Source organism: Corythoichthys intestinalis, chromosome 7, assembly GCF_030265065.1.
Source record: "Corythoichthys intestinalis isolate RoL2023-P3 chromosome 7, ASM3026506v1, whole genome shotgun sequence".
NCBI classification, from domain to species: domain Eukaryota; kingdom Metazoa; phylum Chordata; class Actinopteri; order Syngnathiformes; family Syngnathidae; genus Corythoichthys; species Corythoichthys intestinalis.
The window spans coordinates 31,680,949-31,703,866 of record NC_080401.1 but is presented as its reverse complement, the minus strand read 5'-3'; the positions used below and the strand labels follow the sequence as shown (position 1 = coordinate 31,703,866).

Sequence of the window (22,918 nt, the reverse complement as noted above, 5' to 3'; positions counted from 1 at the left end):
TAAGCACTGATAAAGGATAGTGTCATACCGTTTTTTTTTTTTTAATGTTAATAGACAAACTGTACTGAAACTAAAAAACTTTGTGACATATTGTTATGCAGCGCGGCCTGACTTCTGTGGTGCCATATGAACATGGACAACAAAACAGGATTCTCGACCAGCAGGATGTTGTTCACAGTGTAAGCCTTATTGCGGTCGACCGTGACATTTGTCAACAGTACACTAGACACTGCCTCTTCTAATCTGCACAACTGATTTGAGGCAAAGTAACCTTTCACCCTTTGGAAAGTTTAATCAGATAAACCAGAACTCTATGCAAAAAAAAAAAAAAAAAACTAGAATATTGTAATTTGGGTGGCGAGAGCCTTTGTGGAAAGTTTCTTTGGTAATGGTTGGAAGTATTCCGAATTGCTATCCTGAGTTACATTTGAAACGATTTGAAATGTTTTTATCAGCCAAGTTCTCCTCTCAAAGTCCAAAGTTCTTGTCTGGTTTCTCACAGTTGTTGTTTTGCAGTTATCCCACTTTCCAAGTTCAAAGTTCCCGTTTGACTTTCTCGCCGAAGTTGTTGTTCCGCTAACTCGTGATTTGTGTGTTGTGGAGTGAAGCTGAAGCAGGAGAACCTGGAGTTGCACTCACAGGTTTTGGAATTACAGGTCCGCGAGCGGAATGTGGAGCGCCAGATGGATACCCGTTCTGCTGCACTGGTTCAGAATGCAGAGGAGTCGCCGGGGCAGAGGACAGCAGCATCCGGTTTTAGGTTTGTTTCCACCGGTATAAATCCAAATCGAATGTACCGCATAGTGGTATCATGTCGCAGAAAGTCAGACTAACTCATGACCAAATTCAGAAACCAGAGATTTCATCTCTAACCCATCTTTGTTTAGAACAGTTGTGACGCTAATTACAGTTGACAATTGAGGCCAGTATTGGAAAAAACCCAGAAAGATGAGTGGAAATGAAACCATTTATTTGATATTTAGTATTCCATGTAATATCAATTACAATACCGTATTCTGACCTTTGCCAGCACATACAACAGTTATCTATTTTCAAAAGGCGGCAACAAGACCAAATTCAGGATGCGCTTTTGGACCTCCAACAAATGCTATCTGTGAAGACAGATGAATTGCACGACGCTCACAGCCAGATGGAAAAATTGGAGGACATAATCGGTACAAATATAACAGCCATTCTTTTGGTTGTCTTGTCTCTCTTTTTGGAACGATTTTTATTATATGTTTCGCCAGAGTCACTGAGTAAGCAGCTTTACCAGCACAGACAGGATGCCAAGGTCTTTCAGATCTCTTATTCGGCATTGTGCTTCAAAAAGGATGTTCTTCAGGAGGACGTGGCGAAGAAGACTAAGCGTTTGGCAGTTCTTCATGAGCAACTGAGCAAGAAGGTTAACTTCCATGATAAAAATTTTTGTCATCTTAGATGCACTAATAGTCTTAACATTTTTATCAGCAAAGAGCCTGGATAGTAACAAAAAGCAACTCTGATGTGAGTACCTACATTCAAAAGAGACAACAAAAGACCAAACTGCTAACTTTGGGTGCTTTTTTTCTATCACAGGCAGCTAGACTTTGAACTGAAAAGCCATGACAGAGCGATGGCCACTCATAGAATGCTGGAGAACCATCAGGAAACGCTGGGGAGACTCAAGAGACACAACGAATTGATAATCGGTGAATACCGGAGGCTGCAGGACGACATGGCCGCCATCACAGAGGAGAAGCAAGTAAATAAACACGCTACTCTCGATTTAAACGTCATCCACTCACGTTTGAACTGTCTCAACCAGCATGCACTCATGGAGAAAGGGGACGCTTTACGTGAACGGGACGAGCTAAAACAGAGAATGAATTCTTACGTTGATACAGTGGCCAGGATTGAGAACATCTTGAAGACAAAGGCAAGAAAAATACACTTAACACAAGGAGAATTATCGACTCTCTCATGAGACTGTGATGCATGTCTGTCCTCGCAGGATCAGGAGAACTTGGACCTGCTGGAGCGCATCCGCACTGCCCATTCGGACTTGCAGGTACGGGAGCACCGTTTGAAGTGTGCGGAGGACCTCAACGGCTCTATACGCCTGGAGCTCCTGTTATCCGAAAAGGAACGTCAGAACCTCTGCGAAGCCCTCGGGCACAAGGAGCAAGAGGTCAAGGAGGTAAGGTCCCACTTCATCTTTTTCATTTAAGTTAACCTGGAGTCTATCACATCTGATTTGGTGAAAACCTACTGCAATTTTTGGAATACAAATCACAAATGTGTGTAAGTCACACCAGCCAAACCCTCAATCTCACTACAAAATCATCATCAAATCTAAAATCTTCATATTCACTATCACCATGCTGAACAATTCTTAACTCTGGTAGAAGATAGCACCACTTCCTGTGGCTGTTAAGTGTGGGGAAAAAAATATATATATATGGCAGAAAACACAGATAAGAATGAAAAAGCAGTTCCTGCTCTTGCACCCCTCTTTAAAATAAAATGCTGTATTTTAAGAGAAAAGAACTGTTTGATAGAACAATATGTCTATGTGCTACCATAGCAGATTCATGGCGCAATAAGCCCACGAAGTATTTTTAATTTGTCTGTTTTACCCTGGAGACCCCTGTATACAGACACCGAGCAACCGCTTAGGTTTCAACCCAGCCATAAAAAGAAGTAATTATATTTATCATTTGAAATGTCTATCATTTTTAGCTTAGGATCATTATTTGATATCTAACATTTGGTTAAATTTTTTTTTAAAAAAACAATTTCAAAAAATACTCGCATATTTTAAACTTTTAAACAAATTACGTCACAATGACAAAAAGTGTAAGTAAATAGGTCACAGATATCTACCTCATAACTATCGCTTAGATGTATTTTTTTTGTTACTGTCGCATTTCCCCCAATATTTTAGATGATAAATAATCGATCCAAACAAAGAAGAAAAAAAAAAAAAAAACGTTTAAAAGGGTAAATATTTGAATCTGTGTCTTGACACTTGGTGATACACGCTACACGGAGTTTTGGGATCGAAATAAGGTAAGTACGTCATAATATCTCGTTAGTGTTGTCTTTAATTATGTTCTCTCATGCTCTAACCTAGAATTAGGGTTTAGGGTTTAAACATTTTTTTTTGTTTAAAAAAGCCCTCCTGTTGAAAATTTTAGGCTTTCCAATGATGTATCACACATGCATATAGGACAATTTTGAAATTGGACGTCTCAGAGCGGAACTTCAAGTCGCCTGAGTGTTTTCTGCCGTATACAGTGAGTCTGTCACAGGCCAAGCCAAAGTATGAAAAAAGATGCTTAACTAAGAAATAACGATACTTGCCTTTCTAGCTTATGCAGGACTTGCAGACATATAAGGCACAGGCGGCAACATTAGCCCATGGAATGAGTCAGCTGGAGGCAGAACTCCGTGTCCTACAAGAGGAGAAGGTGGTTCTCCTGGCTGAATTGGCCACAGTCAGGGATGTATGTGTCAAATTGGACTCTGACAAGGAAATTGCAGCGCAACAACTTCTGCAGAAGAGCATGGAGCTCGAGAGGGTGAGGCTCCTTTTTTCTATCTTATTGGAAAAACTCGAGCTCAGACTTCAGTGTTGTTTAGGCAACCTCAAAGCAGGAGGATGCGCTGTCGGAGGCGGCTCTCCTGAAGGAGCACCTTGCCAGTGAGAAACTGACGCTACGCAACATGGAGGCTATGCTGTCCACCAGTCGAAAGGAGATGTTTCAAGCCCACCAAGCAGCTAGTGACAAGGAGGCGGAGCTAACTACTCTACGCCACAAGCTCACCCAGGCTGACAACAAGATGTATGACTTACGGACGGGTGGGGAAAATTGGGCTTCGGAACATTGCCAGTGTTTGTCTTATGCAGAATGTCGCATGCAAGGGAGGTGACCACTCTACGGGGGAAAGTCACTCAGCTGCAGACCCAGATGGAGGTTCTGACTAGCAAAGTCCTCGAGCGGTAAGTGTTCGGCAGGTGTAGGGGTTGAGTGGTTGGCATGCCCGTATCACATTTTTGATGTTTGGGTTTTGAGTTTCAGCTCTTGAGACTTTTCCCCCATATTCCCAAAACACAAATTCTAGGTTCACTAAATACGGTACTTTAAATTGACCATACGTCTGAATGCAAATGTGTTTTGTCCCGCAACAGTGAGGGTCATCATGGCACATCCTCACAAGAAATATCCTTCATGCCCAAGAGAGCCTCCTCGCCCATTGACCACGCAGACGTTCCTCACCAGATGGACCCGTACAACTCTGTACAAGAAGAGATTAGCTTTGGGCCAACGTCACAAAAGATTCCAGGAGATCCTGGACTCGGGTGACACCAAAAGAAGAGGCATAGTACTACAACGCTAATATTTTTCCATTTGAGTAAACAATTCTAGCGTACATTGTATGAATATACAATTAAATTTTTATTGAACAAATAAATATGCATACATGTATATTTAGAACATGAATTGGAAACTATGTTTTGTACAGAAAACTAGAGAAGTCCAAGATGTGAGTTATAAAATTTTATGGTTCAATAAATACGAGTTGGCAAATACCGGTAGGGCAATTGTACATTTACGTCATATATGGAGGACACTACAACAAAAACAAATACAAATACAAATATTTATACAATCATGAAAATATATTGTTACAAAAGTGAAGGTAGAAGTTAACTATATCTTAATGAAAACAAAATAATGCATTAATCATCTGACTTTTCAGTGGGGGTGTTGATGGACGTGCGCTGTGAACCAGTCGAGACGTTCAGGGACGAGGAGCTCCGCAGCGGCGAGATAGACAGGCCTTGACGCCGCATCTCCTGCACGGCCCGCTCACTGACAGCACACATATTACCCACAAATTTGAACACAACGCTGACTTCTGATGAGGATGTATTATAGCGGAACCTCTGAGGTCGAAACTCAACCCGTGGTCAACTTCAGATATCGTTCTGATTTAGAATCTATTGAATCCACACCGAGGTCTTAGTCATTTTGTTAACTGTACAGTCAATTGTCGATTTCACATTTTAAATTCTCATGTCAAGTGTAAATCCCACTTTAAAAACAGTGTACTGTGTACTAACCTTCAAATTTTTTATCACATCAATTGTTTTTAAATGAATAGTGCCCATATTATATATTTTTTAAAACATCATTATTGTTATTATTTTTTAAATAGCCACTTTTAAAATTATTTTTTTTTATTTTAATATGTTTGAGCAACAAAAAAAATCTGATATAATAAATACATTCTTTATCAAATGCTGTATTTTCAAATTACACTATTATTTTTTGTAAAACATTTACAGTTAATATTGCATTTATGAGAACATTTAAGCAACTTTTTTTAGGATACATTTATATTTTATATATATATGGCGATATGTTTAAAATCTATTAGAAATTGCATATTTTTGACATACAGATTATTTTCAAATCACATTGTTAATTATTTTTGTAAAATATATTCAGTTAATTCATGGATGCAATATTAACATTTAAACAATTAACATGAAAAAACGTTTTAAAAAATTAAGAATCGTATTTTTATTTAATTACATATACTCAAAGCGGGGAAAAAAAGTTGTGGCTTATAGTCCAAATATACGGTACTCAATCATAAAAATTAAAGACTGAAATTTGGAGGTTTCACTGTCTATTCCTCTATTAGCACTGGGTGGTTCTCACCGTTCAAAGCGCTCTGACGTCAGCTGTCTGTTGAGTACTTCCATCTCTTTCTGCAGCTGGGAGACCTTTGAGCGGAGGTTGGACACGTCCCTCGCGTGCTCAGTACTGGTATACGGCAATGGGGAGGAGAAATACAAGCAAATCATTTTTAGTTTCAGGTCCATGTACTTGAACTAGTACATTATCCAACTACAACCTTTGTTCTGACCACACCAAAGCAAGAATAAATCTGTCTCCTTACTTCTTGTTGTCGGCCATAGTGAGTCTATCTCGCAGGACCTTCAGCTCAGACTCCTTTTCGTTGGCCGTCAGGTGTGTCTCCAAGACTTGCTGGCGATTGCTGGACACCAGTGTCTCCAGGTTGCGGACTGTGAGTCGCTCGCTGGCCAGCTGCTTTTTTAGCAGCTCCTTTTCGGAGCGCACATCTTCGAGCTCTCCTTCCAGCTTGAAGGAAACAATTTTACAAAGTCAGTATGAACATCGATTTAAAATAACACTGCAGTGATACCTTTACATAAAAGCGGCCTATCCTTTGTGAACACTTATATCCTACCATTAACGGCTGTAGACGTCCAATCCATTTGAACTCTTACATCTTTTTATCTTTGTTAGTGGCTGATTCTTTCCCAATATTATAGTAGTGGCGACTATGTGTGTTGGGTGTCCACCTCAATTTTTCTTTTTTCATTAAATTATTCCCTGTCATTGATAGCAACAGGACATCCAATTCATTTTGTACATTTATTGCTTACAATGGCAGCCAATAAGTTACCTTTTATTTACGCACCACATATGTGTTGTGTGGTGATTTATCACATCTCTGGGTTGCTGGTATAGGGACATTCAACGGCTGTTTTGCCTAATTGATTCAACCCACAATAGGACAAGGGACTTTTTTTTTTAAATGCTAATTATTAAAAACAAATACCCCTTAAGGACCTGGCATCCACATACGTGGACATCACATTCTGGGTCATTGATGAATAATTGATGAATAATATTTAGTATACAAATGTGGCCTACAAAATGTCATGTCCACGTACATGGACACCAGGTCCCAATATTCAGAATTTTATATAATTTTAAAAAATCTAATCTTAAATAAAATGATCGATGTTAATAAAGACATTTAAATAAAAACAAATATATTATTATGGTACGGTTCTAATTTTGTTCCCCAAAACATTTTTCTTTTTTTAATTTCATAGTATTTTAACCTACAGCCTACCATTGAGAAAAACATATCCAATTCATTTAAACTGGGATGACTCCCTCTGAATGCTCATCTTTCAGTGGGATTTATGTTTTGACTTCACGACCAGCCCTGGATTGGATGCAGAGTGCCATCAATGGCAGCCAATGAGTGAAAAAAGTGCTAAGGTTATGAAATATCAGCACTTTAGAGTTGAGTAAAGTGTATATTAATAAGACTGTATATGATTAAATTTGACAATAGTGATGATAGTTGGAATTCATGACCGATACATTTTTGGGACGCCATATACAGTATGTATTGTCATATAACCCAGCACTAGATCAAATATTGTTCCTAGGGCCGCTAGTTTGGGCCAGCGATTTAAAGTCTCACCCTCTCAAGTTCCATGCTCTTTGATGTGGCCTGCCTTGCGGTGAGCGCCTTAGCAGAGTCCAGTTTCGCGCACAGGTCCCTGAATGAAGCCAAATTGGACGCGAGAGAAGCATTCTCCTCCTTAGCCTTGTGCAGCTCCTCCTCCAGTCGCGCCATGGTACGGGCCAGCGTGGACACTTTGGTCTCGTACGCCATCAGAGCTTGCTGATGCTGGAAAAAAAATTTTCAATCCAAAATGATCCACTTTTAAATGTAATTTCACTTCCTTGATTGAGTCTCTCACCTGCTGAATCTCGAGGTCCTTGCGGCCGACGGCTTCTTGCAGGTGACGGCGTTCAGTGTTGGACGTGCGCAGCTCCAAGCGGGTGGAGTTCTGGTGCTCCTCCATTTGCTGCAGCTGGTGTGTAGTTGTGTGGAGGCGCTCCTGCAGGTCCAGGTTCTCTTGCTCCTGTGAGCAGACACACCACATCATTTAACCCATGAGATGTAATTGAGGGTGATAGACAAGCCAGATCTGGTTTAAAAATTAACTGTTTTTACACTGACCAGAGAGTAACTTTGGGCATATTACCACTAAACACTGAAAGAAAACAGATCAACAACCTTCGCAATGTTGTACCTGCTTTAATTAAGTTTTGTTTGCTTTGTTTCTATCTTATGTTGCATTAAATGGTTTCGTATTATTTGTGAATTGTGTTTATGTTCTGCACTTTGTTGCAGCTGCTATTGTTCTTAACCTTGTAAATAAACTTTGAATTCACTGTAAAGAAGTCTTAGACGAGGGGTCTCAAACTTGCAGCCTATGAGCCCATTACGGCCCGCTCATTTGACATCAAATTGTAGTTTTACTGGGGCATTTGTGTATTTTCCCATGGTCAATAATAATAAATAGTGCTGTCAAATTTATCCCGTTAACGGGCGATATTAATTTTTTAAAATTAATCGCGTTAAAATATTTGACGCAATTGACGCATGCACGGAATGACCCGATCGTGCGTTACCTCAAACAGTTTATAATGACGCCGTTTTAGCACACTGAGAGCGAAAAGGCAGAGAGATGCGAGTGGACACAGGCGTTCATAGGACTGCGCCTTTTATTGGCTTAAGCTTTGGCAACTATTTCACAATAGATATAAGTATTGTGGCCAACGACATGGGGAAGAATGACAGAAGATGATCTTTTTCTTAACATGCTTAATTGAAAACAACACAGATGATACTGCATACCATGCAGCCACCACTGACAGTCATGGTTGCCCAACTTCCCATCATGCATTTGGGCGGAACAGTTAAGTCGCTACAGTATCATTTAGTGAAAGCATAACAAAAATAATATTCCTATCTCTCAAAAAAATAATGTTCACAAAAAGAAAAGTGCTCAATGCAAAGAAACTGGCATTCCCAATCAAAGTAGCTATGCAAAATAGACATAAAACTTAGTCAGACTTTGCATTGGCTAGATCTCTAATTTAAAACTCACCATTGACACCTTGTGGTGTATTTCAATCACTATATTACGTAGTTAAAGACACTGGAAAAACGGCAGGGAGCCTGATGTGACGTCACCGCTCGGTGATGTCAACAATGGCGAGCTACTAGTTTATTTTTTGATTGAAAATTTTACAAATGTTATTAAAACGAAAACATTAAGAGGGGTTTTAATATAAAATAACTATAACTTGTACTCAAATTTATCTTTCAAGAACTACAAGTTTTTATCTGTAGATCCCTTTAACAGAAAGAATGTTAATGCCATCTTGTGGATTTATTGTTATAATAAATACAGTATGTTGAATGTTTATGTCAGTCTTGTGTCTTATCTTTCCATTCCAACAATAATTTACAGAAAAATATGGCATATTTTAGAGATGGTTTCAATTGCGATTAATTACGATGAATTCTTACGCTGTAATTAACTTGATTAAAAATTTTAATCATTTGACAGCTCTAAAATAAATATATATGAATGATTCGAAATGTATTTTTTCTTGAATAAAAAATATAAATGCAACAAGAGGTATAATAAACTATTAAAAAACAAACAATACAAAAAATTAACAATTCTAAGTAAAATACAAAAAAAAAAAAAAATGAAACAATGGCAATTAATTTAAAATTTTGTTTAAAAATGACTACATAAATGAAAACAAAAAAACGTGACTTGTGTATTTTTTGTCGGGAAATTTAGGTTTTCTTTCGTTTTTAAGATCTCTTATGGCCCAATGTAGCTCAAGCTAATGATAACTTTTGTTGGATTTTTTTCTGGACTATTAAGTTTACCCTTTTTTTTCTTCTCCATAGTTTGGCTGGGTCTACAACTGCGACACTGAAAGCTGCGAGAAAGCCGTTGTAGGCGTACCCGTTACTTCCAGAGTTGGGGGAATTGTTCAGAGGTGATACTGAAGATGAAAACGTCAATAGATTTGGTAGTGATTTGGAATAAGATTGAGAGTTTGTCAAAAAAGTTATGTTGTGTGGTTAATATGTCACGTTAACAGATGTGTATTTAGCCTGATGATTTCCATTTACTTGTTATTACTGTAATGTTAGTTGTTGGTCTTAGATAAAATAGAATTTCCCCCCAAAATTTTAATTAAACTCAGGGGCAACATATACAGTATGTATGCTACAATAATTACCTTTGTCTTTAACAGGTTCTCAATTTTGGCCACTTTAGTGATATAAGAGTGTGTCCTCAGTTTCAGCTCATCGCGCTCACGTAAAGCCTCCTTCAACTCAACGTGGACCGTCTACACAAGATGACAAAAGCAGTTTTTAAACATGATGGAAGGTATTCCGAATAATGTGTTCCTTACTTGGTTCTCTCTGGTCATAGTGGTCAGGTCATCGTGAAGGTTCCTCTTCTCACTGGCTACCATCTCCTGAGTTTTCTGTAGTCGCGCTAGCTCCATTTGCGCATTATCTAGTTGTTTTCGCAAACTGGCCAGCTCCCTCTCTCGGCTGTTGAGCGCGCCCTGCAGTTGACTGAGACACAAAGGTGGGAAGTACCAGTAGTTTAAGGGGTTGGAAATCACCTTGATCATGTGCATCCTTTTGGAAAGAATCTAGTTTAATAAAGTGAAAATACTGAATTATTTTTTTCCCGATGTGTAACAGTGGAGGAAAACGTTAATGAAAGCCAATATTTTCCGATGTAGGGGAAATAGCTGTCGTCAGATATTCTTAAATGGCAGTAGTATTTTAGCCAATCAAAGGTGAGTATCTCAGATTGACCTGCTGACTCGTCACGCATTGGTTCGTGGTTACCCACTCTACTACATGCGGCTATTGTAGAAATAAGCTTTAATAGACCTAGGAAGTGAAGTGGGCTTTGTCTGTGTCTCACACTGAGAAAGCAGAAAGAAAGCAACAGATTGAACTGGTACAGACATTTTTGTTTTTTTTAGACCTAATTTTCTTCATTATCAGATGTCTAATAAACGTGCGATATGCATACTATGTGCAAGTGCCTTTCACATGAAGGTCATTTACAGTGTACTAGGTGTTTTCCATTGCTTTAATGAACTGGAATGGCGCTTGGGGGGAGAGAAAAAAAGTCTTCTTACGCAATAGATTTGTCCATCGCAGTGACTGTAAACCTCACATCCTTCAGGTTTTTTGCCTAGGAGAGCACAATGAGTTAAGCTTATCTGAAAAGCCAGTTTTAAAGCTAAAAAAAGATTTCAATGAAAAAAAGATTGATACATTGTTTGCAAGTTCCTCCTGTAGGACAACTAGTCTCTCAGTCTTTTGGTCCACCTCATCCTGGAGACAATCCTTCTCCTTATCCAGCGCAGAGAAGGAGTTATGAAGAACTTCGGCATCCTGCTGGTGCTTGGACACCTGCTGACGCAACACCTCTGCAGAAAAGAGCAGAGAAATCGTGTTGACCAGTCCTAAGAAAAAGGTATAAACTTCATAATATATTGACGGGGCGCGGGGCCTATTCATTGAGGGCCTATTTAAAAAAAAAAAACTTGTTATGAACTATATTAGGAAGTCTATGAAGGTATAACAGCAAAAATAGTCACCAATTGTCTCGTCCTGTATTTGCAACTGTTCGTGAGCGGCTTGTAGATCGGCGGTCTTTACAGTCAGCTTGTTTTGTAGATCAGAGAGCGAATACTGCATCTGCTCCTGCTGCAGCCTGAAATACAGAAACATAACACCAACGTGTATGTAAACAGACAGCAGGGAATGAGTGCGTGGTAGGTATTGTGTGCGAGCGTGAACCCTTCTCCTCTGGTGTTCCTAATCAAGGCAACACCTGAACAGGTTGATTAGCTGAAGGAAATTATGATCAGCTCCAAATGCGGCGTGGTCAGAGTACATGGGAGGGCGGACCCCATGGGAGAGCTGATAGCACCCCAAGTGAGACGAAGTCAAACGCAGGTTAGTCCGAACGCTGCGATGCTGGACAGACCAAATGCACTGTGCCCACACCTGTCGGATTTCAGGACGCCCCCTCCCACTCTGCTGTCATTCACGACATCGAGCCGCACCGACATCACGGGATGTCCCCCGTAACCCCCTGCCTTTAGGGCAAAACTGCACTGCTGAGGGGAGGAGTGCCAGTGGACAGTAAAGACACCTTTAGCAGAGGTGGGTGGGTAAAGTTTTAAAGTTGGGCACATCCCTGTCTTGAGGGGCGGATTCCGGGGCCTGCCCGTTTTGCACTCGAGTGACTTTTTTTTTTTTATATATATCGCAGTGTCTTTTTCACCAGTTTGTAGTGCCCACAGTATGTGTATCACAGTGTGTGTGGATGCTGGGAGCAGTGCCGTCTGCCCAAAGGAGCCCGAACTCCACGCAGCTGGAGGCCCAACCAAAAGGAGGCTTTGTTTTTCTTTCTAAATGAACAATTTGTGTGAACTGAAAAGCCCTGTCCAGTCTACTCCTGTTGTGTCTCAGGGGCGGGTAAATCCTGCGCTTCGTTACATGTACTTAAAGGGAACCTCTGACTTAGGCTCCAGTGAGCCACAATTGTTCTCTTTTACTAAAATATGTTCTTAGAAACACATAAAATATTACCATTGATTTAAAAGTCTATCATATTAAGTACCGTAATTTCCGGACTACAAGCCGCTACTTTTTCCCCTCATTTTGGTTGCGCGGCGTGTGCAATGACGCGGCCAATTTGTGCATTTTTCTGACGGCCGCCCGGGGAGCTCGAGCATGGAATGTGGGAGTGAGACACTTGGAATATAAGTGTCGAGGAAGACGCTAGTTTGCACTATTACCGGTGGTTTTTAATTTGTACGTTGTGCATGAATAGAGGTGGCGGACCCTCGTCTTTGTGCTTGAGTAGAATTGGCCCATCTGCATCATGGAAAACGCTAGAAAAATTGAAATTGGCCATCAGAGTTGTATGGGAAATTTTGATGACTCGTGGCGAGAGATTGTTTGCCAAGACTCGCCTCATGCGAAGAGCAGCTATTGCACAGGTATGCTGGGGGAGCCTGGCAGCGTGAAGCGGTGTGAAAGAAGTCCGCCATCACCAACGGGTTTCGAGGGGCCAGTCTGCTGCGTGACGAGGAGGACGGGACGGGCTCAGGAGTGAATTTGCCTCATTATGGGAGACATTGAAGGCGACAGTGAAGGAGAGACTGAGTAGGTGCGTGGCAAAGTGTATCTGAGCGTCTTCATATCCGACACTGAGGGTGAAGAGTTCCATGGTTTGAGTGCACAGGAGGAAGATGGAGATTGCTAACAAAGACTTTTATGTTTTTAATAACCAGCCCAATTAGTGCTGTACCGCCGTGCTGATGCTATGTAACTTCCGTGCCGCTGCTATATAACTGCCGTGTTTGCTGGCGCTGTTTGGAACGACAAGTTAAGGTGTGTTATTAAAATTTTGAAAACTGTGTATTTCTTCGTCAATATCTCATGTTACTAAGTGGGCACATGCGGCTTATAGGCAGGAGAGGCTTATGTATGTACAAAATGGTTTTTCCTTTAAAAATGTACTGGGTGAGGCTTGTAATCAGGGCCGCCCAGTAGTCCTGAAATTACGGTACATGTTTTAAGCGCGCAAAGGACGCTTGGGGTGATTGATAATGTAGAGCAGCACCGTCACTCGCCGAATATTACAGAGTTACTGCAATTCCGTCTACACGGCCGAGACGTCCAACACATGCGCTCATCGGTTAAAAGCGGCGAGTACTTACTATTTGTGTTTTTATTGAGTCTTTTACTACATTTTCATTGCCTCAAAATACTTTTTGCATGTGTTTCCCTCTCATACTTTTAAGCATTGTGTTTTCTTGTGGTAGCTTTAAAGCAGATTCTTGATCTGTTGACCACATTAGTCACGTAGCATATTTAAAAGACCCTTATTTGAGATTGCGTTTTTTTTTTTTTAAAGGCTTTTTTAGTATGTTCTGTCTGTATGCATCTAAAAAAAAAAAAAAAAAACAAGCTGAAAACGCACGGTAGTACTTTGGGTGTCAAATCTGCGTCTTGTAGATGTTTCGTCGGTGCAGCACATTGTGGGACAACACAGTTTTTTTTCCTACTCTTGTCTTGTCACATCCAGTCTTTCCGGTTCTTTTTGCTTTTGCTGTTCGTTTTGTGAAATATCGACAGTACAGTCATGCTCATTAATGTTCCTCTCAGGTTCAAATTGAAGGGGTTGAACAGATGACATGTTTATGTCGCTAGTCATACACTGGAAGCCCAGCAGCGTAACCATGTGACGTCACCGTCCTGCGATGTCAACAATAATGGCGACCTGCTAGTTAAGCTAATTTTACAAATTGTATAAAAACGAAACGTGAAGAGGGGTTTCAATATCAAATTATTTTAATTCGTAACAACATTTATCTTGGAAGAACTAAAATTCTTTCTATCTGTGGATCTCTCTTTAAAAAAATTCCAACAATACGATGATTAAAACAAACCTCAGCGCAGAGGCTGCTGTCCTCTGCTGCGTCGCCTCTTCGGCACTCTGAAGCAGAGCACTTGACTGAACGTCCAACTTCTGCTCCATGTCCCGCTTGCTGTCCTTCAGCGCAAAGAGTTGTGCACGCAGATCCAGGTTCTCCTGTTCCATCTTCACAATGTACAGTCCATAGAGTTCATGTCAAATTTGGCAAAAAGTCAAATACTGTGATTCGCCCAGTCAAATAATCGGCATGCTTACACTCTGGATGACACTCTGCATATCAACAATCCTCTTTTCCTGCATATTCCCATTTGGGAGAGCGGACGTTTGGCCAACCTAACGATGAAGAAGAACATTTTGCAAAAATAAAAAAAAGGGACATAAAAACTGAAAACTGGTTTGCATTTGAGAATTGCTTTCTCTCTTCACATCTTAAAAGATTAAAGAAATCTGTCTAGGTGCTGCCGACTTGATTGGAAGGAAAGAATAATGTTCAGATGTTTTCAACTGTCAATGTGTACCTAAATTGAGATCCATACTGCTAGCACACAAGTGTCCAAACCTTAAATTCCTCCATCAGTAATTGCCTTTCTGTTTCGACCTGCAGAATTTTACTTTCTGCAAGCCTGAGCTCCTGTTTTAGCCTCAAAACTTCATCAGAAGTGCTTGAACTTTGACAGGCATTCTGCAGCTTTTCTTGCATCTAAAAAATGAACCAGAGCATTTAGACATCCACTCCAAGTAGAAATATTTGGGTAGGTTCTGCTTTTCACCTTATGAAACATGGTTTTGAAATGGTCTTTCTCCGCGCTGAGGGCTTTAACATTGGTTTGGATGTCCTCTGTGTGCTCCTCCATTTCCTGCAGAGCCGTCCTCAGCAAATCTCGCTCCCTCACCACAACGAGCAAGTCGGATTGTGTGATGCTTCCCTGAAAAGCAATGATGAGTTCAAACTGTGAATTCATATACATCATCCTTTAGGCTAAGTTCAGAATGCAGGTCTTCATGCACAAATCCGATTTTATTGTGTTTATAGTCTCGAGTGAGGCAATAACTTGACGGTCAGAACGGGACAAGTCGCATAGAAGTGGACCATCTCAAATCCGATCTGGGTCACTTTCGTATGTGTTTTAAATCCGATCTGGGCTACATTTTTCCAGATAGTGGCGGCGGTCTGAACTGTCAAGTCTCCCAAATCGGAATTCATGCAGCAATTACATCAGCAAAGCGCAAAAGCAGCAGGCAAGACGCCAGCAATGTAGCTGTGCATTAGTGTTAGTGCCTAGCTGGAACTTGGCTTTTACTATGCAGGAGGCAGGCTTGAGCACAGTCATAAAAAAATACAATGAAGAAAAGGATAAGCTGGATAATACTCGGTTTCTTACTGTGCGCCAAAAGAGCAATATTTCAGTATTGCTTACATTACATACGCACAGTGCGTACATGCGTTCTTATCAATCCATATAAACTTTGAATATAAGACTAAACAGGGGTTATTAATGTCTGTTATTTGTGTCCTCAGTTAGGAAATCAAAATATGATCACCCTGGAATGACATACAGCCTTCGGGTGTAGTCATTTGTTTCGATGCTTCTGCGCATGGGGGTCAGTTTGCTCAGCGCGTGTCGGACGGTGAATTTTTAGTGCGCATGCGTAATACTTGAACGGGCTCAATGGACAAAAGCAGTCTGAACGGGCACACCCAAAAAAAATAAAAGAATAAAAACAGATATGACAAAAAAATCGGAATTGTGCATTAAAACCTGCAGTATGAACCTAGCCTTATTTACCGAGGATTATGCAAATCACAATTTGCATTACAGTATTTCAGCCAACATGATAAAGGTATGAATTACTGTTCTACTTTCGCTGATTACTTTGTTTCCAGGACTACCACTCCGGCTCGGACTGCGAACGGGGTTTCCAGCCCCTCTGAGGGTTCTCAGGTGTTCGGCTTCCCGACGGTAGCGGTCACGCTCCTCCTCAAGGCTTTTGACGAAGGCATCCAGACGAGATGGCGAGCGTTCCCGTCCGCAGACACCGTGTTTGGCTCGCATGGCCTCTAGCTCCAGCACCATGTCTTTGTCTAGAAAAAAAAAATCAATGGTCAATACATGATATAGATTAGGGACTTCTTGATAATTATATGAAAGTGTACCAGCAGACATCATCTTTTCCACTTTTTCTTCCAGCCTTTTTTTGTCAGCATTAAGAATTTCCAGCGTTTCCTCCAATTTCTTGTTTTGTCTTTGAACCTCAACCAGCTGCTTTTCAAAGGAACCTTTCTCAGAATTGCGCAGAGAAAGTTCCTGAGATTCAAACAATTAAGGCTTCTGCAAGTTGGGCAAAATAAACAGTAATAAATGCTTTACACAAAATACTTACCACTTTTATTTTTTCAAGCTTGTCCTCCAAATCTTTGATGACTTCCTTTTGATTTTGAATGACTTCCTGTGGAGGGCAAATAGATCGGGAAAACGGGAAACTTAAAAATACACGTTAAAACTAGAAATGTCCCAATCCAGTTTTTTTTTTTTTTTTTAAACTTCCAATCCGAGTTTTACAAGCTGTTTTACCAAACCCGTGCCAATCTGATACTTATATTTTTAGTAGGGATATCCCTGATCCGATCGTGTCATTTTCAGAGGATTGGAAGCAGAAAAATGATCCGATTTTTAAAATGTATTTATATATACGTATTAACTCGTTGTTTGCCATTGACGGCGATGGACGTCCAATCCATTTTGACTCAGAGGGTTGGCAGCAATCGTTTGATCACTGGTCCCCAGTCATTCAAGTAATGGATTTGAGGTTTTTAACTGTCAATGCCAGTGAATGAGTTAAGAGCTACAAGCAACAAAATAATTAAGAGGTATAAGGATATTCATTCATACTAAAGATTTATAAGTACACTACTGAAACTTCAGTAACTGTAACTGCAGGTTTGCAGATTTAAAAAAGGAAAAAAAAAAGTCATTATTTTATTCTGTCCTCTTTATGTAACAGGTCATGTGGGATTGTGGTGGTGATGTCAGTGCACTCATTTTCCTGTTCCCCGCCCATTCCATCTGGGATTGTCATTGGGCAATTGCCCGAGGTGCCAGTTTTCTAGGAGCGGAGCTTATGGGCACGTGTAACTAGGAGTGGGAACCTCTTGTTACCTCACGATACGATACGATTTGCAATACAAAGCTCACGATAACGATGATCCGACAATATGGTGATACATTGGTCAGGAAATCATTCTAGGATATTCTACAAACAACTAATTAACAGAAAACAAGCTTCTGCTGTGAATTGGAATGAGTTTATCACTAGTAGACGTCCAATTGGACGTCTATGGCCATCAGTGACAGCCAATGCCAGGGAATGAGGTAATTTTGGGCCATTAAAAGTCATTTACCTGTTGATTCTCAGTTACTTCCTGTTGATTTGGGGGTATTTTATGGGTCACTTCCGGTTTATTTTGAGTTACAGAACAGGAAGTGACCTGGTAATCACCCATATGAATAGGCAGTGACTCAAACTCAACAGGAAATGAACTGTAAATGTCTTAAAATGAACAGCAAGTGACCTGTAAATGCCCTGAAAATCGGACAGAATGACTGTGAATGCTCTGGTTTCGAATGAACAAACGTTCCCAGTCTAAATGGATTGGGCGTCAAGCACCGTCAATGCAGCCTTAGAGTTAACTGAGACACTATTATGGTGGAAGATTTTGGTAGCAACTTGTTGGTTCCTTTTTTTTTCTTTCAGAACATTGGCACCTTTTTAAAACGATATCTCGATTCTTGGCAGGAGCATATCGATAACCTTTTGGGATACAAAGTATCACGAAATATCACCATTTTGATATTTTGTCACACCCATCCCTTGCTCAACGGAGCATCTCGAAGGTAACACGAGTGATTCTCCATAAATTTAACATGTGATGGTTATTTTTTTTTTTAACAGTGCATCTGTGCCACTCACAAGTAATTCACATATTAGCTCAAAACACCAGACATAAAAATAAATCTACAAATGACACAAAGAACTGTAGAAAGATTTTAAATTAGAATTTCATGTGCTTACTTTATTATCCCACAACTCCACGTCAGCCATTTCCAGCGCTTGCTCCTTATCCATTTCCATCCGTGTGGCCAGGTCGTCAATTTGGGTCAGTTCCTGACACAGTTCAAAATTCTTCAAGGAGAGGTCGGCCACTTGGCTGGAGGACTTTTGCTGTAGTCCCTCCACCTTCTCCTCAAGTGTTTTGTTGCAGTCTTGTAAGTACTCGATCTGGGTTATGTTAGGTGACTTGTGAGGACCCTAAAGGAATAGCTTAATTTTCATAAAGAGGCGATTTACTCACTTGGAAGTTGAGTTGAGTGATCAGTTTCTCACTACTGGAGATCTTAGCTTCCAAAGCGACAACTTCACATGGTCGCCCTCCATGAAGCGCACGGTTCAGACGATCGATTTCGTGTTCCCGCTCACCTACCTAAGAGAAAAGGTTTCAATACATTTTTGGAAATGTAAATCAATTATTACGTGTTCATTTGCAGGTTACTTACTTGGATATTAAGGAGCTGTATACATTCATTGGATTCAGCTAGCTCCGATTTCAGTTTTGTGACTTCGTTCTGAAGCTCAAGAATCCTACAAAGGTAAGCAAAAATACTTGTTTGTGTAATTACTTACACCAGAAACAAAACATTTTGCATACAAGCAATTAAAACAAAAGTGATAACCTGTTATCAGCCAGTTGCAGAAGATCCGCGATATACGGATCGTCAGGCTGAGTCACGGGATACGCCGATGTTACAGGAGGAGGGATGAGCTCATCGGTTTGCATCCTCTGACGTCGGAAAGCAATACTTCGTTTTTTTCCACCTAGAAGAAATGCAAAATATACACTTCGTAATAAAATACTAAAAAGTGGTATATAACTCTGGTTTAGCGATTACCTGGCGTCTGTACTACCGCTTGCAGGTTTTTCTCCTGCAGCTGCAGGATACGTTCGGCTTTGGTTTTGCTGTCTTTTTCCAGGCAGCGGACCTTTTGCGCGTATTGATTGTTTAAGAACCTTATGTCACACATGTCAAGGTCCAGTTTTCTGATGCGGCTTTTTAACTCTAAAATGAGGCAGGTAGGATTATTTGAAAGAGATATTATCACGCATGTTGAGCTTCGGTTTAATACCGTGACAATTGAAATATGAGCTACCTCCCTGTTTTTGCATCTTACCTCTGGTCACATGTTCAATCTCCTCCTTCGCCTTGAGGAGTTCAAGGTGAAGACGGTTGTTCTCCCTGACAAGCCTTGCATTATCTGCCTTGTAGGGTTCCAGGAGGACCTCACAATTTTGGCTTTCATTCACCGACTTTGCTGCAAGTTTTGCATTGCGCAGACTTTCAGTTGTGTGGACCAAATCACTGGGAAAAATTGAGCATAGGTTGTGCTTTTCAGTGATTCTCAACTGGCGGGTGGCAAATGATGTAATCACGCAGTACAAGGAGAATACAGTAAGTGCTATTTGTCTTTTTATGGCATCGTTTTTAAAATATGAGCAAGCTCTTGGTACCTCCCGATACGATTTGCGATACAAAGCTCATGATAACGACTATCTTACAATAGGCGATACAACAATTATCGATATATAGCCCAGAAAATCAATCTACAATACAACTATTAAAGAGAACAACAAGCCATTTCTAAATGAAAAAATAAACAATGTTAATTTTTTTTTGCAGTGTTATGGACAGTCAAAATATTTTCTTCCTCACATACTATGAGAATATTTCAGTGCAACACTTTTGTAAATAAATGCCGTGACACTAAATTATTGCAACAATCTTGTAAACAATTTGTGTCTTTTTTAACTCTTTCATAAATATATTAGACTGTCATTTCGCATTGTAATAGATGTCCAATAATTTAAATGGGGAGGACTGGCGTTGAATGCTCATGTTTTACTGCCACTGATCGCGCTAGACGTCCAAATTATTTTGACTGGGAGGGGGCAAATTCGCACCTTCCTAATCAAAATGAATTAGTCGACGAGTGCCGTCAATGGGAGCCAATGAGTTAACATAGACACTGAACAATTTGGGCAAGTAGGAACTTTTGGTAATAAGCAGGGCCTTGCAGAGACCGATGGAGGGGCAGGTGCTCATAGCTCAAAAGGGGCACATGAACAAAAATTTAATACACCTTACAACAATATAACTTCCAGTATAACCAGCTTTACAGTATAATTGGCTGGGACTGTGACAGACTTTAATTAGGAGGAGAGAACAATGAATAGAAATCAACACTGTCATCAACACTTTCTGGCTGTGACTCAGTCTGTCTTTGCCCATTTTCTTCCTTTAACTTCTATATCAAAACTTCCTTGCTCAACTTGTTGTTCATCTGAGAACAAACCAAATTAGATTTTCACTGAGCCACCATCAGCACAGTTTTTTCAAAACTATTATTTCATTTTTAGAGAACTTAATTTCTAGATAACGTTGTGAAGAGAACGGACCAATATGGTTGCCTATAGAGAGTGAAACACACAGGTCGTAATAGCCTTGGGGCAGGGGGTAATTCATTATTAAAGTACAAAACTGTATAAGACAAAATTACATATTATTATTATTTTTTTTTTTTTTAAATCCCCATTATAAACGTGGTGCAAGAATTTTTGTTACAGTATTTTTCAAACACGGTTTAATAGGGTAACACCGTTTGTTTTCAACCACCAGATTTCCTCAGACTCCTCACCACACACCCAGGTCACAGCGTGCAAAGGAGGTGGGGGGGTCATGGTCCGGTTTAGCAGCACACAGGCGGCTTTTTTATTTTTAAAGGTGTTTTCGGTGTTCAAGTAAAGTACTCGGAGCGCCTGCACAGTCGGCCAGCAGACACATACACACACACACACACACAAAAAAAGCCCAAAGGGGCACTTTGGGCATGTAGGGGCAAAGGGGGAGGTGCTCAAGCAATTTTTCGGAACTGACCGGAAAGGTTCCAAATCAGTGCGTTTTACCTGAAAAGTTTTTCGACCAGTGGTAGGTTTTCAATTCCCAGAGGATGTCTGTAGCCCAGCTGGTCCAGACGCCTCCTCAAGTTGACAAATTTCCTCTCCGCGCAGCTCGCCATTGACCCCTAATAAACATATGCGTGTCTAATAAAACAGTATGCCCCTTAAAGACGCTAGAGAAAGTGTTCATTTTGCATTTTCAATCTTTTAAAAGGCGGGAATTGTTGAGCCATGTTGACAACTACAGTCGGCTAGCAGCTAGCTTAAGCTACTGGTAAGCTAATAGCTATATACATTTAAAACAACTCATTTTCAGCCAATTCAATGGTACAATATATTTTGAACACGACATTATTGATGTAAAGTCGAGTTTTATCTCAACCTACCTCCTTAGACGGAAGAAACACTTTTGACTAAGGTTTAGGATAATTTTGCCCTTCATATACGGACACTATTTAAACACTGGGACCATTATACGTGCAATTTTCTTATCAAAAAACATTTTAGACGCGTGCCTTGCTAGGAGTGAATGTTTTTTAAAAGTTTAAAAAGAGCGCCGATGTCATCAGATTTTCATTCGTCACCATGGATGTAGGAAACATTACATGGGACGCGCATTTTACTCACCAGCGCCGCCCGTATATTCAAAATCCAGACGGGCGGTGCTGTGTCACTGCAGAAAAGCGTAATTAAACGCAATGCTCTGGGCTAAATTGACAAACCCAACTCAAGAATTTGTTTCATGAAATTTATCTTTTATTACCGTATATTCCCGATATTTCATTGAGTTTAATTTAGCTTCACAGCTTCTTATAGTTGAGAGTGGATACTTAAATTTGTGGGGCAGGCCAATCAGATTTCAGCTCACGTGTTGCTATGTGAATAACATCTGCCCAGGTTTTTGATTACCGGTATTCATTATTGATTATTCATTACTGCTCCAAGTAAGGTACAGTTGATATATGTTATATTGATAATTCTATATTAATCATGGTGTGACACTAGTGGAATTAAAGGCTGGATTATATCTGGGTAACATCCACCCACAGACCAGTTACCAAATGCAAAATTTGCGATTCACAACTGGAGAGTGCCAAACAAAGTGACTGGATTTTTATTAGCAAAGAAATGAGATGAACGAATAAACACAGACACAGTTTAGTACACAAATTTTGCAAGCTTTGCAGTTCTCAAATTTGAGGTTCCAAAGTCAGCTCCAATCTTCTTGCGTGGGGTTTTCATGTTCTTCCAGTGCTTGTGTATGTTTTCCTGAAGTACTTTGGCCGTAAACATGTTAGATTCACTGATGACACTAAAATGTTCATGGTTGTGAATTGCTGTTGTCAATGAATCCCCTATGGTTAGCAAGCAACCAAGCCAGGATGGATGGCCACAGTCAGACCTTTAGTTCGCCAACACCAAAGGTGACGACTTTAAAGAAAAATGGATGAAAGCATGAACAAATGTGTTTTTACATGTTTATCCAGAGTGTGTCAGTAGTGAGTCATTGTCAGTCAGGCTAATGGGACTGCGCGATGCTGGAGAAATACTCCAACATATCCTGAATAGTAAATTCCATTGTGATTCCAGAGCCGGGGTAACATCTGCCAATCAGTCCCTCAAAGTGCTTGTATTGCCGGATAAACTCGTCTTGCGTGGAGTGCCATACCACCTACAAGGAACATATATGAGGGAGCATGTACAGTATTTGCAGGAGAGCA

At 40.3% G+C, this 22,918-nt stretch overlaps 3 protein-coding genes across 18 annotated transcripts in view; 1 reads left to right on the top strand and 2 right to left on the bottom strand.

The window, feature by feature from the left end:
• Positions 1 to 16,545, top strand: part of LOC130919259 (centrosomal protein of 135 kDa-like) — a 29,826-nt gene extending 13,281 nt beyond the window's left edge. For 2 of the 10 annotated variants that reach the window (XR_009063927.1, XR_009063919.1), the window contains exons 30-46: positions 102 to 179; positions 657 to 760; positions 1,060 to 1,175; positions 1,251 to 1,405; positions 1,583 to 1,744; positions 1,808 to 1,918; positions 1,994 to 2,179; positions 3,354 to 3,563; positions 3,625 to 3,827; positions 3,893 to 3,985; positions 4,175 to 9,695; positions 9,957 to 11,209; positions 11,413 to 11,477; positions 11,563 to 11,904; positions 14,793 to 14,940; positions 15,052 to 15,140; positions 16,074 to 16,545. Coding sequence is in view for 1 of the 10 variants with exons in the window: in XM_057841818.1 (XP_057697801.1) it covers positions 102 to 179; positions 657 to 760; positions 1,060 to 1,175; positions 1,251 to 1,405; positions 1,583 to 1,744; positions 1,808 to 1,918; positions 1,994 to 2,179; positions 3,354 to 3,563; positions 3,625 to 3,827; positions 3,893 to 3,985; positions 4,175 to 4,349 (1,593 nt within the window). In the remaining 9 variants the exon portion in view is untranslated. Of the gene's footprint in view, positions 1 to 101; positions 180 to 656; positions 761 to 1,059; positions 1,176 to 1,250; positions 1,406 to 1,582; positions 1,745 to 1,807; positions 1,919 to 1,993; positions 2,180 to 3,353; positions 3,564 to 3,624; positions 3,828 to 3,892; positions 3,986 to 4,174; positions 9,713 to 9,956; positions 11,210 to 11,412; positions 11,511 to 11,562; positions 11,905 to 14,792; positions 14,941 to 15,051; positions 15,141 to 16,073 lie in introns of those variants that run through there. The other 8 variants (XR_009063926.1, XR_009063925.1, XR_009063920.1 and 5 more) reach the window with 8 other exon arrangements.
• cep135 (centrosomal protein 135) lies at positions 4,400 to 21,790 on the bottom strand. 4 transcript variants are annotated; one of them, XM_057841819.1, is made up of 25 exons: positions 21,584 to 21,790; positions 21,204 to 21,322; positions 19,415 to 19,602; positions 19,135 to 19,302; positions 18,919 to 19,060; positions 18,742 to 18,826; positions 18,540 to 18,668; positions 18,260 to 18,466; positions 16,571 to 16,636; positions 16,344 to 16,494; positions 16,042 to 16,271; positions 14,959 to 15,114; positions 14,748 to 14,888; positions 14,444 to 14,521; positions 14,202 to 14,353; positions 11,334 to 11,449; positions 11,008 to 11,198; positions 10,869 to 10,924; positions 10,119 to 10,287; positions 9,942 to 10,052; positions 7,586 to 7,750; positions 7,303 to 7,512; positions 5,956 to 6,158; positions 5,715 to 5,819; positions 4,400 to 4,859 (listed from the first exon to the last, which is right to left on the bottom strand). In XM_057841819.1, exons 2-25 carry the CDS (start codon positions 21,314 to 21,316, stop codon positions 4,727 to 4,729), a joined length of 3,465 nt encoding a protein of 1,154 aa, XP_057697802.1. In that variant the 5' UTR covers positions 21,317 to 21,322; positions 21,584 to 21,790; the 3' UTR covers positions 4,400 to 4,726. The 4 variants fall into 4 exon arrangements, with proteins under 4 accessions (XP_057697802.1, XP_057697805.1, XP_057697804.1 ...); XM_057841822.1 differs by having other exon boundaries at positions 4,401 to 4,859; positions 11,008 to 11,162; XM_057841821.1 differs by having other exon boundaries at positions 4,401 to 4,859; positions 16,063 to 16,271.
• Positions 21,791 to 22,093: 303 nt separating this feature from the next.
• exoc1 (exocyst complex component 1) overlaps positions 22,094 to 22,918 on the bottom strand; it is a 28,966-nt gene continuing 28,141 nt past the window's right edge. The window contains exon 19 of one of the 4 annotated variants that reach the window (XM_057841911.1): positions 22,094 to 22,869. In XM_057841911.1, coding sequence (XP_057697894.1) covers positions 22,717 to 22,869 — 153 coding nt within the window. In that variant the 3' untranslated portion in view covers positions 22,094 to 22,716. The remainder of the gene's footprint in view (positions 22,870 to 22,918) is intronic. The other 3 variants (XM_057841909.1, XM_057841913.1, XM_057841910.1) reach the window with 3 other exon arrangements.

Bases quoted from the DNA above. Each gene is read 5' to 3' on its own strand.
- cep135 (XM_057841819.1), bottom strand. From the start codon at position 21,316: ATGGCGAGCTGCGCGGAGAGGAAATTTGTCAACTTGAGGAGGCGTCTG. The intron at 16,272-16,343 runs GTACACTTTCAT...TTTTTTTTCTAG, and splicing joins GGAAAAGATGATGTCTGCTG to ACAAAGACATGGTGCTGGAG. The intron at 7,513-7,585 runs GTGAGAGACTCA...TTTTTTTTCCAG, and splicing joins AGGACCTCGAGATTCAGCAG to CATCAGCAAGCTCTGATGGC.